The following is a 12,927-nucleotide window of genomic DNA, read 5'->3' as shown; positions in this document are numbered from 1 at the left end:
CGTAGCTGAGTAGAATGGCCACAGTGGCTTCTTCCTTTTTGCATAATTTCACATACTCTGAACAGTCGCAGTGGTCTGTCTGAAAAATTGCATTACTTGAACGCCTAATTATAGAAATTGGTAACGGCAGTTATCTCATTTGCAGCCATATCCATTTCCGCTGTGTTACCATAACCTACATTACCAACAACCCTGTTTGGTTAATATAGTAATTCACATATCATATTGATCTACATTTGCTTCTTCTTGAATCACGGCTTAGTTTTCATGCCCATTTCTGTTCCATATATTATAGTAATAGTAGTTATTCATTAAAGAGAACCACAGATTCGTTCTCCATAACACCCTTCCCCAAGTATTCGCTTATATATCTAAACTTATCTTGAGTTTCGTTCAAAGTTCCTTCAAACAATTCGAGGTTTTCCTTGGATTTGAATTGTCCAGCTCTAATAGCCTTGATCTCTTCTATTTCATTGACACATTTAGGACATCTTCTTTCTCCAGACATATCCTCCTGTACCGATGCGATAACGTAGTCAGTAAGACATTTCTGATGATAAGAGTGTTTACACCTGAAGTGAATTACAGGGAAATCAAGCTTGTTATCACAGGCCGAACATTTGTTGTTCTGAATGACAAATGGCTTGTTAGTCAATTCCGTCAACTTGTGAGAACTCTTGGTTGATTCTCCTTCATAAAATCCTATCAACTTCGTATTGTTACTGATTTCTTTATTCTGGTTGTCGAAATAATCGATCAAATAATCTTTGATAAGTCCGAGTGTGATAAAGTCGTTAGCTGGATTTTCAGTCAATATTTGTAAAATTTCGAGCGGATTCATCAACTTTCTTGAGCTTATTGTATCGAAGAGGAAACGAAATTCCAATGGATTGATTCTTTCAAAAATCTCTTTCTTGGAAACAACAAACTTCAACATGAGCTTATACATCTCAGGCTTTTTTTCGCCATACTTTCGTAGCAAATCGAAACAACCAGAAATATCGCCTGAAAGTTGATACGAATGAAGGAGACTTTCTTCATGTCCTGCTTTTTCTTTTGCTAATGCTTCTCCTTCTTGGAAATCATAAATGTTGGATAGAAGAAGAAGCGACGAATTGTTCAAGAGGGATGAATTTTCCTGTAGTAAGATTCTAGCTTTGTTCTTCCACTCTTCCTCGGCGGAATTGGTCTTTGATTCTTTAGACAATGAAAGATACATCTCCAAAAGTGTGATCAATAGGTCCTTCTTATCATTCATGTTACCTTGATATTTGTCAAAAGATTCAATACATGCCTCCAAGAAGATCACAAACTGATTTGGATGATTGATGAAGCTTGGAAAAATTAAACTAGGTCTGGGTGGTAGATAAGTAGGTTCCTGAATTTCAACACTTAATTCATTTGAGTTGTTTGATTTAATATCATCAGTTGAGTTGCCTGACAAATAGTTGAGAAAAGCTCTATAGTTATTCAAAGTAGAAGGTGCTTCAGTTTCTTCGGATTTTTCCTCTTTTTTGGACAGAATCTCGGCACTAAATGGTTCTGTATGATCTCCATTTGGAATGTACTTTCCTGTAAATACATTAATAAGCAATTCTGTTGTTTCAATAGGACAATCGTCGAGGAATGTCTTTGAATGTTCAGTCAATATAAGCAAAAGCTCATCAATTGGCAATGACTTTATATAGTTCAAAGAGTTTCTAGGTTGTTTGAGATCGTTAAGCTGAATACCTACTATCAAGTTAGGTTGATTCAAGCGAAACAACAACCTTATTACCTGAGTGAAGTATCCACATTCTTTGAACAAGTTTATGATCAACTGGAAGTTCAAATCTTGCAAATTGTTGTCCTCATCTAAATCCAAGTCGTTGATAAATTTATCTAACTCTTCTGTCATTTTCAATTTACAGTAGCAACACAAAAGTAATGTGATGTGATCATTGTTAGCTTCTTTCAATTCGTACAATTTGAAAAGAAACTTTGTTAAGTTTGGAATATTAGCAGCGTCCTTGAACTTTGTAATAACGGTCATAACGAAGTCATCCAAGTCGTCCTCTTGGTCTACAGATTCACCCTGAGAATCCACCAGCTTTTCAAACAAGTCCAAGCACTTAATATAGATATCAATTGATGCCTCATTTTCTTGTTTCTCATATAGGAAATCACCATACAACTTTTGGATTCTCAATAATAAATCGTTTGGCATGCTTGCCTGTACAGCAAGATTGTAAGCCACTGGAAACAATTCTCTCTGTATTATGGACTCAATTTGTTGATTGATTGGTTTTTCGTGCAACTTATAAAGAACACCATCATTAGAAAGTAAGTGAACGTCATTCTGCATCACAAACACATGGTTGATAGTATTATCGGGGATCATGAAATTAAATGAAATATGCTTGTTAAAGATATCTAGAATCAATACTCTGGCAAACGACTTCTTTTTCTTCGAAATCGATTCCTGGGCTAAAAGTTCCTGCTGGTGTGGAGAAACAATAAGAAGGTAATTCTTGCCAAAACGAAAGATTCTAGATTTGGGAATCTCGAATTTGATTGTCCTGATTTTGTTCAAGTGACTGTAGTAGCGGATAGAATCAGTTGTTCCAACAATCAAGTATTGACTCTTAGGATCAATTACAGAGCAATTCAAATCGATTCCTGTTTTGTTGGACAAGATTCTCTGTGGTTTTCTCTGGTTTCTGCCCGAGGTCAGTACTGTTAGAATCTTGGAAGTAGTCGTTATATACAATAAGTCCTCATATTTGTTGAATGCTATGTTTGTGACTGGATCTGTTGACTCGTAGATCAAACGCTGTTTGGATCCTCTATCTCTTAGCAAGTCTCCCCTTATCAATATCACTTTTCCATTGGTGTACCCTATGGCGATACAAGTAAGATCGCTGCTGAACTCAAAGGAACTGATAGGGTAAGAGTTGTCTGCATTAGTTACGAGAGCCTGAGTTTGAAATTTGAATTTTAGTACGTCTTGGTCCTCTTCTTGGAGATGGATAATTCTGTTCAAGTCCCATAGCTTGACAATTGATGGTGAACCTTGTTTTTCGGCCAAGGTGATTAATAAATCCGAGTTGGGTAAACTACGTACGAAACTAATTCTATAATCCAAATCGTACGCAATGAACGTTTTGAGAAGTTGGAGATTTTTACTGGCTATAATCTTTAGAAATGCATTATTGGTAGCAATGACTAAATATGAGTTGGTAGCATGGATGGCCAGAAGACTGGCGTCGGAGTATAAGGAATCGTTTGTTTGGAAATTAGGATCACGAATTGGAGTATAATCAAACAATTGAAACTGCGTCCATGACGATGGCAACGTAGACATCGCAGAGGATTGTAGATTGCTAATTCTTGCTATGATGTGAATAAATGTTAGGAAATAAATTAGCAATTTTGTATTTTTGCAATACTTCTTGTAGTTTGAGATTGTTTAATATTAAAGGCAAAATCTATCAGTAGAAATAAAGAGTGCGCACTACATTATTTCTTTATAAGTATGGCATTTGCAATCGCTATAAACTCATTATAAAAAACAATATAAGGATAGGTGCAAGCATCCAGGAGATCTCTATTCCCCTAGAAGCTGAAAAGTAGTTGATGGTTCTGTTGTTGTAGATTACACCCCCAAAGCTCTTGGTGAAATTTAGGGCAGTCTTGTTAGCACTGACTAGCGTAGAAGGAAGTGAACTAGTGATATACTTATTTGCTTTAGTCTGTTTAATGGAGTGAGGCTTGGAGCTAGTTGTACTAGATGTGGTTGATGTATCTCTGATTCTTTTTGAAGTTATTGTAGAATGTCCAGTATGTTTAGAGATTGCCTTAATGGGTCTCGCAATTTGCGAAGAGCTTATTGAAACTGTACGCATTTTAGAAGAAGTTAAAACGCTCCCTTCAAGAAGAGCAGGATTGCTAGAGGTTCGGGTGGAACTGGGAATGATTCCAATAGTTGTGGGTGTCGACGTAGTTTTCGGCCATGTGAGGAGGTCATTTCTTGTAGTTGTATAATGTTGCCAAGGGGATTTAAACGTAGTAAAAAGACTCTCCAGATTCTCCAGTGTAATAAAACTTTCTGTGCTTTCAGGAGAAGTCCTTTCCATGTAACTAGTTACTGAATTATCCTCTGTAATTGGTTGTTTTGGTATATCGCTTGCGACACTCGTGGATGTAGAGATTACTGGAGGCTCAATTACATATGAGGTTGTACCGTCATCAACAAGCGTTATGCGAGGAAAGAGTGTTGTCCCTGTGGTTGTTCTGCCAAATCCAATACGGAAGTGGCCATCATCTTCAAAGAGAAATTCGTTGCTTTTTCGTGATGACTTGCTTGGGAAGTCGTATGTTAAGGTGAAATGGTTTGATGGACTTGAAGTTATGTGTGAGTAAGTAGCCGTTGGGAGAGTGTTGGTAGAAGAGATTTTCCAATTGTATCTCGAAGTGGTTCCATTGATATATGTGTGATGAAATTCGCCATTATCCTCTTCATCTGTATCATCTAGCTCTTCATATTCACTTTCAGTTTCGTCTTCCATTTTCTCATCTTCCTCTTCCTCAACTTCCTCTTCTTCATCTTCAAGATCCTCCTCTACTTCACTACTCTCAATACCGCCGCTATTACCTTCGTCTTCATCGACGTCATCATCTTCAAGCTCTGTTTCACAATCTGGTTCTTCAGCATCCTCTATTGTGTTTCCTGGAGCCTCCAAAACAAAATGAGAGGGGATATTCAAGAAGTCTTTTGCAGAAGCCCATGGAAAAGTACCATTTGCCGCTGTTCCAGAAGCATGGTACGTTGTGTTACAAATTAACACATGCGACTGTGTTCCGGCTACTTCTTTCCAGGCACATTGCGTTGAGTTTGAGAAGAGAGATAGCGATAACAATCCCTTGACCCCAGCAGCAGCAGACGCTACTATTCCATGAATAAGAGCCAACTCTAAAAATATTGTAGTAGGTTTCATTGCGGTATTTTCGAATTTGCAGCCCCTCTGACAAAAAAGGGTTGTTATCACACTTAAGCGACTATCTATGAATCGGGGATATGAAACAGTCTGTAAGGAGCTGCATCTGCTATGGTGGATCGTACTTAGGCGGCAAAGCTGTTGAAGAACTACATTATTGGCTGCAACAGGACAATATCGCACTCGGCCCAATTGGGAAGTGTGAGCAACCGCAGTTTTCGTACTTCCTCCAGAGATAATGCCACTCTACACAGTTTGAAACGTTGTGGGAAGCGCCAAAGTACAATCGTGCAGTTTTCCAAGCTCGTCCCGGCCAGTTTCATAATGTTTCTTTAAAGCCCAAAAAGCGGCAATTTCAGGCTATGCAAATGACATCATTCGCTTGCTCAGAACGAATAGCACCCTTGTACTTCCAATTGACAAAAATGCCTCAGTGGCAGAAACTGGGAGGAAGGCTCACTGCCTGAAACTACAACGTCGACTTTCGTTGCGCAATCTATAAATGGACTGTCCAGAAATCATATGCCCTAACAACTACGAAAAATATGTCAACCTGAGTAGCGCACGTCGGTAGAAGTAACAGCCGGTCCACCTAGGCAAGGCTTACAGCCGGAGGTGATTTCACAATCTGCGTAGTTGACGTTTCTAGTATCACAGGATGGCCGATCTTCAAACCGATGGATTCCAAGAGAATATTTCACCATAGAACCCAGTGCACTTTGGGAGTCTCCGTAGATTCGATACACAGCCAAGGGCCAGGGCAAGCCGTGCAAAGATTCGTATGTCTAATGCATAAGATTCGTATGCTTAATATGTGGATCTGGGAAACTGTATGTATAATTGAATAACTCGACAACTAGAAACGGTCCTAGCAGATTGGGCATGGAGGCCTGTATGGTTTCAGCCACCTGTCGGCTGGAATCTAGACTGGCTGCCCTTTATTTTTTGCGCTGAGTCTAGTCCTGAAACTTTGCTCCAATAATGGAATCGAGCTGAAGGAACCAAAAGAGCCCCCAAGTAACACACGGAGATACGTTTAGGTAGATAGCCTTCTAGCTTTAGTTATCCGTTGCCAATATTATTTGCATTGTATCCGCATGGCTTATCAGTTACGGGTATCCCTTCGAGTGGTGATCGGCCAACGGATCCAGAAACGCTGAAGTGAAACATTAAACGTCCTGCAATCTGGGTTCGCTGCATGCACGAAACAATACGGAGACGCAAGCGCATGTATTTCGATCTGCGGTCTGGCTTCTAACAATAATTGATCCGTACTTGGCCATAGTCAAGACTCCAGCTAGAACCCGCACCAGATTCGGCTTTGGAACAGTAGAGCAGCCATTCAATTGAAACCGTGCCCCCCCTACGGGGCCATTTCCCGGAAGTTTACGCTGCAACATGAAATAGTTTTTGAAATGGCGTTCACAGAGTGAGTACGTACTATATATACCTGGGGTGTGCCGACATGTTGGCTCATTTTTTCCTCTACTATTGTAGGGTGCCTGTGTCGTACTCATACTTCCTTACAACAAGGCGGCATTGCTATTCTGGACTTAAGTCGTCCTGAAAAATTGTCTCCCTCCATTTAAGCGAACCGCAACCTCCATTTAACGTCTTTTAAATAAATATAGTATAAATATAACGGACGTACTTCGCCCCAGTCTTTCATACTTACGTTTCACTCCCAACAAGAGTTATGAGTTTGATAGAGAATGCCGTTAACACCACCAAACTTCTTGCCAATCCACCGGGAAAGTCGCTGCCCCGTCCTGTTACTCGTAGAACTGAGGACGAGTCGCCCCACAATTCGGAATTTGAAATTTTCCAACCGGGCCAGAACAACCAATACCTAATAAACAAACACTCAATTGTACCACGTTCGTGTATATGTTCCACGGCTAGTGCTACTTCTGCCATCACAACTTCTACTGCTACCACTGACCAGTTTTGCGTCTTCCACAACAGCGCGGAATGCCGAGACACAAATTGCACCCATGCACCTTCTCTCCTGGCTAATAAAAAGCTGCACTTGACCTCCACGATTCACTACCACCACTCATCACACAATTTGCTGTCAGTTAGTCGCAAATGTAGCTGTCTCTCTCCAGAGTACGGTGATAATGTTTCAGCTTCGTCGTCCGAAGACTTGTCCAACTTTGCTTCTCAGGGAACGGGCTCCAGGGAAGAAATGAACTTGACTTGGATGGAAGAGTTCGACGCAAAGCTCGAGTCCGTAAACTATCCGACCATCAAAAGGATCTCCAGTGCCGAGGATCTCAATGAGTTGCTTCACTATTATTACCACGAACGCTTTCAAGATGATCACTACTACGACCACTTAAAGAGCTCGCTCAAGTTGTTTCCCTATTTGCATGGTCTTGATGGTATCAACCAAAGAGCGTTTTTCCTCGAAGGAAATGATCAGAATGTGGATGATATCACCGAAGTACTAGAAGATAACAACTTGATCAATTTGATGTTCATTAATACTGCAAAGGGAAAATGTTCATTTCCTGATTTGGCCAATACAGTCGGATTAGAAGACATATTGGTGCCGAAGGTTTCTACAGCAAAGTTTGAGCACTTCGTTCATTCGTCAACAGAAGTACAACAGATTGAAGACGTGAGTCTAGTCCACAACGAAATTGCGTACGAAGATTTCCATCGTTTGGATCATGTATGGCGCATAGATATTATGAAGAATCAGACTGGGTTGAACAACCGTAACTACAAGGAGCAAATCAAATTGATGGCTCCATTGTCCAGTTTTGTTCTCTATAATTACAACAGAGAAGAATCATTGACCTTGGCAATACTACTCAACACTTTGAGAAACGAAAACAAGAGACAGGTTATATACGTTGTTGATAAGGATATTGATTGGACCCGTATAAGTCAAGAGTACTTCGATAATGACTTGACTGACGGAATAATCTACCTGAACGAGTTAGTTCCATCTGAATTGGAGGATGTTCCTTCGAGATTTACGGATGAAACGTATGCCTGCAAGTTCTTGAAATTTGAGCAGAATTTAATTTGGAAGCTAAACTCCATGAAATGGATGCACAATCACAAAATTTGTCTAGGGAATATAACAGATTTCAACAGAATTTCCGCGTCAGGGTGCAATCCATTCAAATTGATCATCAGCTGCCACGAGAATGCAAGTCTACCTTCGATGAAGATGCTTTCAGCTATCATGTCAGACTTAGCAAAGCCAAATTCTGCAAGTGTCTACTACTTGGAGTTCCCTTCATCAGGGTGTTTCAATGCAAACGCTATTACAGTTCCAGATATCACAGCATTTTTGAATGTATTGAAGTTGATCTACATGGTTGTGTTCAAATATGATCTCAAGGTGTTCATTTTCTCTTTCGATGGCTTTACTGGGCTCTCGCTATTAGCAATTTGCATCGCTCAATTACTTGGAGCCAAGAATACAGAGGATTCGATTCAAGAATTGTTAGAGAACAAAGGCAAACCTATGCATACAAGTATGAGATTGTATTACTTCAAGTCAGATCTTACATTCCTCAAACATTTTGAAAGAATAATTGACTATCTTAAGAACAAGCTATTAGATTTGCCTGGCTATATCAATTCTTTAGATTTCCATGAGATGAATTCCTATCATCTCATTCATCCTATGCAAACACCATCGAAGACAGATTGGTTCAATCCTCTTGTCGATAACAACTTCCCATCAAGAATATTTGATAACCTATATCTTGGTTCACTACAACATGCTAATTCCACAACCATTCTAAATTCTACCAAAATTACAAATATAATTTCCATTGGTGAATGTCCTAGCTGGTTCAGTCATTTCAAAAATCAGGTTATCTTTGATTATGAAGTAAGGAACAGGTACAGAAGTGGAGTTCAAGTGTTGTCCCCCATTTACCTGTTCAACGATAATGAATGTCACATATATGAGGTAGATTTTTCTAATTTAGACAAGAGAAAACTTACCTATTATGGACACAATTTTCCAAAGTATTTGAAATCGTTAGTGTTCATTCACAATCTAAAAGATGATGGTAAGGATTCCATACTTGATCTTTTGACTAATTGTCCGGATCACATACAGTCTAAATTTCTCCTCACTGAAAGCAAAGAAACAGCACCAGGTACAACATTAATTCACTGTCGAATTGGTGTCTCTCGTTCCGCCTCTATTGTTTTGGCTTCCATGATGAGAAAGTTTAGGTTGAATTTGCTTTCTTGCTACATGTACCTTAGAGTTCAGAGGTTCAACATAATCATTCAACCAAACTTAAGACTATTCTATGAATTATATATCTTTGAACACTTCTTGGGAATTAGGCATGATTCCAATGGTGATAGGAAGGGTCGGATATATAATTGGGAGGTTTTGTGCAGTGAGATTCACAAATTGAATAGCCATTACATTGACTAAGTCATCTATTCCTACCATAGCATATTTATTACTAGACATATTTGCAATACAAAATTCAGCAAACGTATATTGGTACGTATGTTAGTCTTATGACCATCGAGTTTGGTTGACCATGCGAGGTGGAAACTTGAGGTCCATGGAAGATTGTAATTTATTGCGATACACTATTAAATTCCAATCAGTCAGGATGGCCAAAGTTTCATAGAACAGTTTGGCACGACGGTTGCTGTTCCATGTCAAGGAGACCAAAACCCCCTTGACTTTAATTGTATAGATTCTGTTCACCAATTGAGGGTAAGTGACCCTTAACCATTTTGATGTGTCTTTAGATATCGGATACTTGCATGTTAAAACCTTTGCATCCGAGGTGAATCGGCAATTCTTTAAAGCTATGAATAGTAAGTTGAATAGAAAGGGACTTGCTATAAGTTTCCTGATTGAAATCATTGATCGGTACCCCAAGATATTTATGATCCGATGTCCGAAGATCTAGTCCTTCGAAACCTGGGATCCGTTGAATGTCTTCGGGTAGAGGCTGGTCCCAGTAGGCTGTTCTTGATTGAGGTGCTCACCAAGGGGATCGAGTCTTGTTCAAAGAGAGCGAGTTCCTCCTTCATGATTTTGTGAAGTATATAAATCATCCTCTAATCCACGCCGAATGGTGGAGGAAATCATAGGATAAAAACCTCCGAATGATATTACCTAAAAACTAGGTGATATCCTTAGAAAACTGTAGAAAACTTGACAACGGTATATTATAAACGTGATTAAAATCACGTGACTAAATAAATGTTCAAAATTTACTTCGCATTTTTTCGTCAACAAGAAGAGGTCCCTTGGCCCAGTTGGTTAAGGCGTGGTGCTAATAACGCCAAGATCAGCAGTTCGATCCTGCTAGGGACCATTCTTTTTGTTCCGTCAAGTATCATATGTTGTTAGTGGTTCTTCTTTTTTACACTAGCTGTGTTCAATAAAGAAGTTCATCTGTACAAGTTCCATTGCGTGTCTTTCCATTCAAAGTGCAGTGCGAATTTCCATTTCATCCATGTACCCTGCGAAATACTACTTGACATGAATTGAGAGTAGTTGAAGTCGGACATGAGCGATGTAATTAGGATAGTTCATATTGGTGCTGGAAACCATTCTGTCACAAACAAAAGCCATCACAGACATCTCATCAAACAGGCACTATTGTGTGATGGGTTTTTGGAATCTTCAAGATTGCTAGAGATTTCCAAATGGACAAATACTGGCTTTGGGTCATCGCTTACATTAGAAGGAAAGGTAGAATGTGATGCCAGTTTTATCCACTATAAATCTGGAAAGATACGAAGTCGATCAATTGTTGGAATTAGCGTAGAGAATCCAATAGCCGAAACCTGGAAACTTTATGACAACCTAGAAGAAACTTATAGCAGGACAAGCTCAGGATTAAGTTGTCCGACATCCTTACACTATGAGAGTGCTGAAAAGTCAATTGATTTTGTTGACAGAGAAATCAATAAACATAAGCCTTTAGAAATTGTTCATCTTGGCAAATCCACAAGAAACTTGGTTCTGAACAGAGCTCGAAGAACTTGGGAGCTCTATAGAGCCAACATATTTGCTAGTGGTATCCTGGTACAAGATTCAGTTGATGCTATTTCGGATACAATAGGTATAGTTGAAATAGCTCCAGAAGATGGAATAACCAAAATCTCATCTTCATCTGGCGGAAACTTCTTCAAGCTACCTGGTAGAATTGGCTGTGCTGGCGTAGTCGGAGCTGCCATAGACTTAAAGAATTCAGATAGCTATGAAGTATGCTGCATGTGTAGTGGAAATGGTGAAGATGTGATTACGTTACTACTTGCCAATTATGTTTCGACCCAAATCCTTACTAAGTTAGAGACATTAAAAGAATCAAAAGAAGAAGAAGAATTGGATGACGAATTAGACTATGGGGCTTTGTTGGTGGACATTATCAAGAAACACACTAGAAAGTACGAACTTAACTCTTGCAAAGAGCAACCTGAGCCGTACTTGGGAGCAATTGTAAGTGTACGACATCGGCAGAGTTCAAGAACAAGAATTGTTTACTGTCATTCTACAGAAAGTTTCTACTTCGGGTTCATTAATAAGAGTGACGGGGAGCCCAATATTGTGCTAAGTAGACTTACTTCTATTGATAAGATTGGTCAAGTATATTCTTATGGTGAATTCATAGTATAGTCATACCACAGTACATAGCATAGCTTATTTAATTATTTCGTAGTATTCTCAATACAGTTTGCCAAAGCATGTACAATACAATTGATATTAGTAGTACGGGCGACCCATGAAGCAGACATTGTCAGTTCATGATAATACCGAGTAGTTACATTAATACATCGCATTCTTAGAAGAGTTTATATTGATATATAACAAAAGCTACCAAACCAATTAATAAATGTACACGGAGTGAAGATAAATTATTCGTTTAATTTACTTAACGGGAAGTGGCGTGAACTTTTTGGAAAGCACCCTTGGATTGTTGCTTGGAGACGATGTTACCGCCGGCAGCAGCCAACTTGGCCTTTTCAGCCTTTCTGGCAGCCTTGGCAACCTTCTTGGCTTCCTTGTCCTTGGCCAACTTGTTGTCTCTGGCAGCCTTTCTGTCAGAGTCCTTTAAGTTTCTTCTTTCCTTGATCAATTCTAAAGAAGCACCGACAATGGCTCTTTGGTGCTTGATGGTCTTTCTGCTTCTTCTCTTAGAAGTTTCTTCAGAAATACCCTTCTTGTGTTGTCTTCTGTACAAAACAGTCCAAGAGATTCTTCTTGGGTTCTTTCTTTGGTGGAACAAGGAAGCAGACTTCGAGGATTGAAATCTGAAAACCTTAGAGTCACCTCTAACGAACAAGGTACCTCTACCTGGGTAGATCTTGGAACCGGAAAAGGAGTCAACTTCAACCTTCATTTTTATTAACTAGAAACATTTGTTAGTATTCTTGCTGTGTATTTTAATTAAATCATCGTTGGTTGAGAATACATTGCTAGGATATTGATGTATATGGGCTTCTGACTGTTACTTCTTCAATCTTCTTCTAGTAATTTGGGAACTTCAACAAAACTACACGTTGACGACTGAATTGCATATGATAATAATAACTTCTTCAACTTGGCTGTCGAATTTGTGACTGTTGATTACAGAGAATTTTCAGATTTTTCACTTTTTCCAGCAATAATTTCATGTCTATAAGAACATATTTCAGTGGTTTTAAACGAACATTCGGGCCATGCCTGACTTGGACTTACGTTCTGCTGCTGTTGGAGGGCTCTTATATGCTTTGTATCCTCTTCTCAAACGAGTTATCACCTATGTTAACATACCTATTATTGGTTACTATGAAGACGTTCTACACATATATTAGAAAAAAATCTACTAAAATTTTTCTAATCCAGAATCGCCCATAGTGGGCAAAGTCTGAAGGTGAGAAGACTATCTGCAGGCACATAGTTAAGTTAGGCAGAATCAGCATTTAGTGCGAAGTCAGCCAGGGCTACAGCGTTAAC

At 39.3% G+C, this 12,927-nt stretch overlaps 5 protein-coding genes across 5 annotated transcripts; 2 read left to right on the top strand and 3 right to left on the bottom strand. All coding sequences in view use genetic code 12, as the record gives it.

The window, feature by feature from the left end:
• Positions 1–304: 304 nt before the first annotated feature.
• Positions 305–3,343, bottom strand: PICST_56965 (predicted protein; the record flags this gene model as incomplete). Its single annotated transcript, XM_001383511.1, has 1 exon — positions 305–3,343. One exon carries the CDS (start codon positions 3,341–3,343, stop codon positions 305–307), a length of 3,039 nt encoding a protein of 1,012 aa, XP_001383548.2.
• A 187-nt stretch (positions 3,344–3,530) lies between these two features.
• On the bottom strand, positions 3,531–4,976 carry PICST_30948 (predicted protein; the record flags this gene model as incomplete). The annotated part of the gene is made up of 1 exon (XM_001383510.1): positions 3,531–4,976. The coding sequence occupies one exon, from the start codon at positions 4,974–4,976 to the stop codon at positions 3,531–3,533; it is 1,446 nt and encodes a 481-aa protein (XP_001383547.2).
• A 2,188-nt stretch (positions 4,977–7,164) lies between these two features.
• On the top strand, positions 7,165–9,453 carry PICST_82570 (predicted protein; the record flags this gene model as incomplete). Its single annotated transcript, XM_001383846.1, has 3 exons — positions 7,165–7,603; positions 7,634–7,926; positions 8,002–9,453. 3 exons carry the CDS (start codon positions 7,165–7,167, stop codon positions 9,394–9,396), a joined length of 2,127 nt encoding a protein of 708 aa, XP_001383883.2.
• A 1,041-nt stretch (positions 9,454–10,494) lies between these two features.
• Positions 10,495–11,545, top strand: ASG1 (Asparaginase; the record flags this gene model as incomplete). The annotated part of the gene is made up of 2 exons (XM_001383845.1): positions 10,495–11,430; positions 11,489–11,545. The coding sequence occupies 2 exons, from the start codon at positions 10,495–10,497 to the stop codon at positions 11,543–11,545; spliced, it is 993 nt and encodes a 330-aa protein (XP_001383882.2).
• Positions 11,546–11,637: 92 nt separating this feature from the next.
• Positions 11,638–12,342, bottom strand: PICST_88185 (60S ribosomal protein L24). Its single transcript, XM_001383509.1, has one exon. The coding sequence runs from the start codon at positions 12,329–12,331 to the stop codon at positions 11,864–11,866; it is 468 nt and encodes a 155-aa protein (XP_001383546.1). The 5' UTR covers positions 12,332–12,342; the 3' UTR covers positions 11,638–11,863.
• Between the last annotated feature and the right edge of the window lie 585 nt (positions 12,343–12,927).

Source organism: Scheffersomyces stipitis, chromosome 3 (genome assembly GCF_000209165.1).
Source record: "Scheffersomyces stipitis CBS 6054 chromosome 3, complete sequence".
Classification (NCBI taxonomy): Eukaryota; Fungi; Ascomycota; class Pichiomycetes; order Serinales; family Debaryomycetaceae; genus Scheffersomyces; species Scheffersomyces stipitis.
The sequence above is the reverse complement of the archived record's forward strand: the minus strand, read 5'-3'. Positions and strand labels throughout refer to the sequence as shown.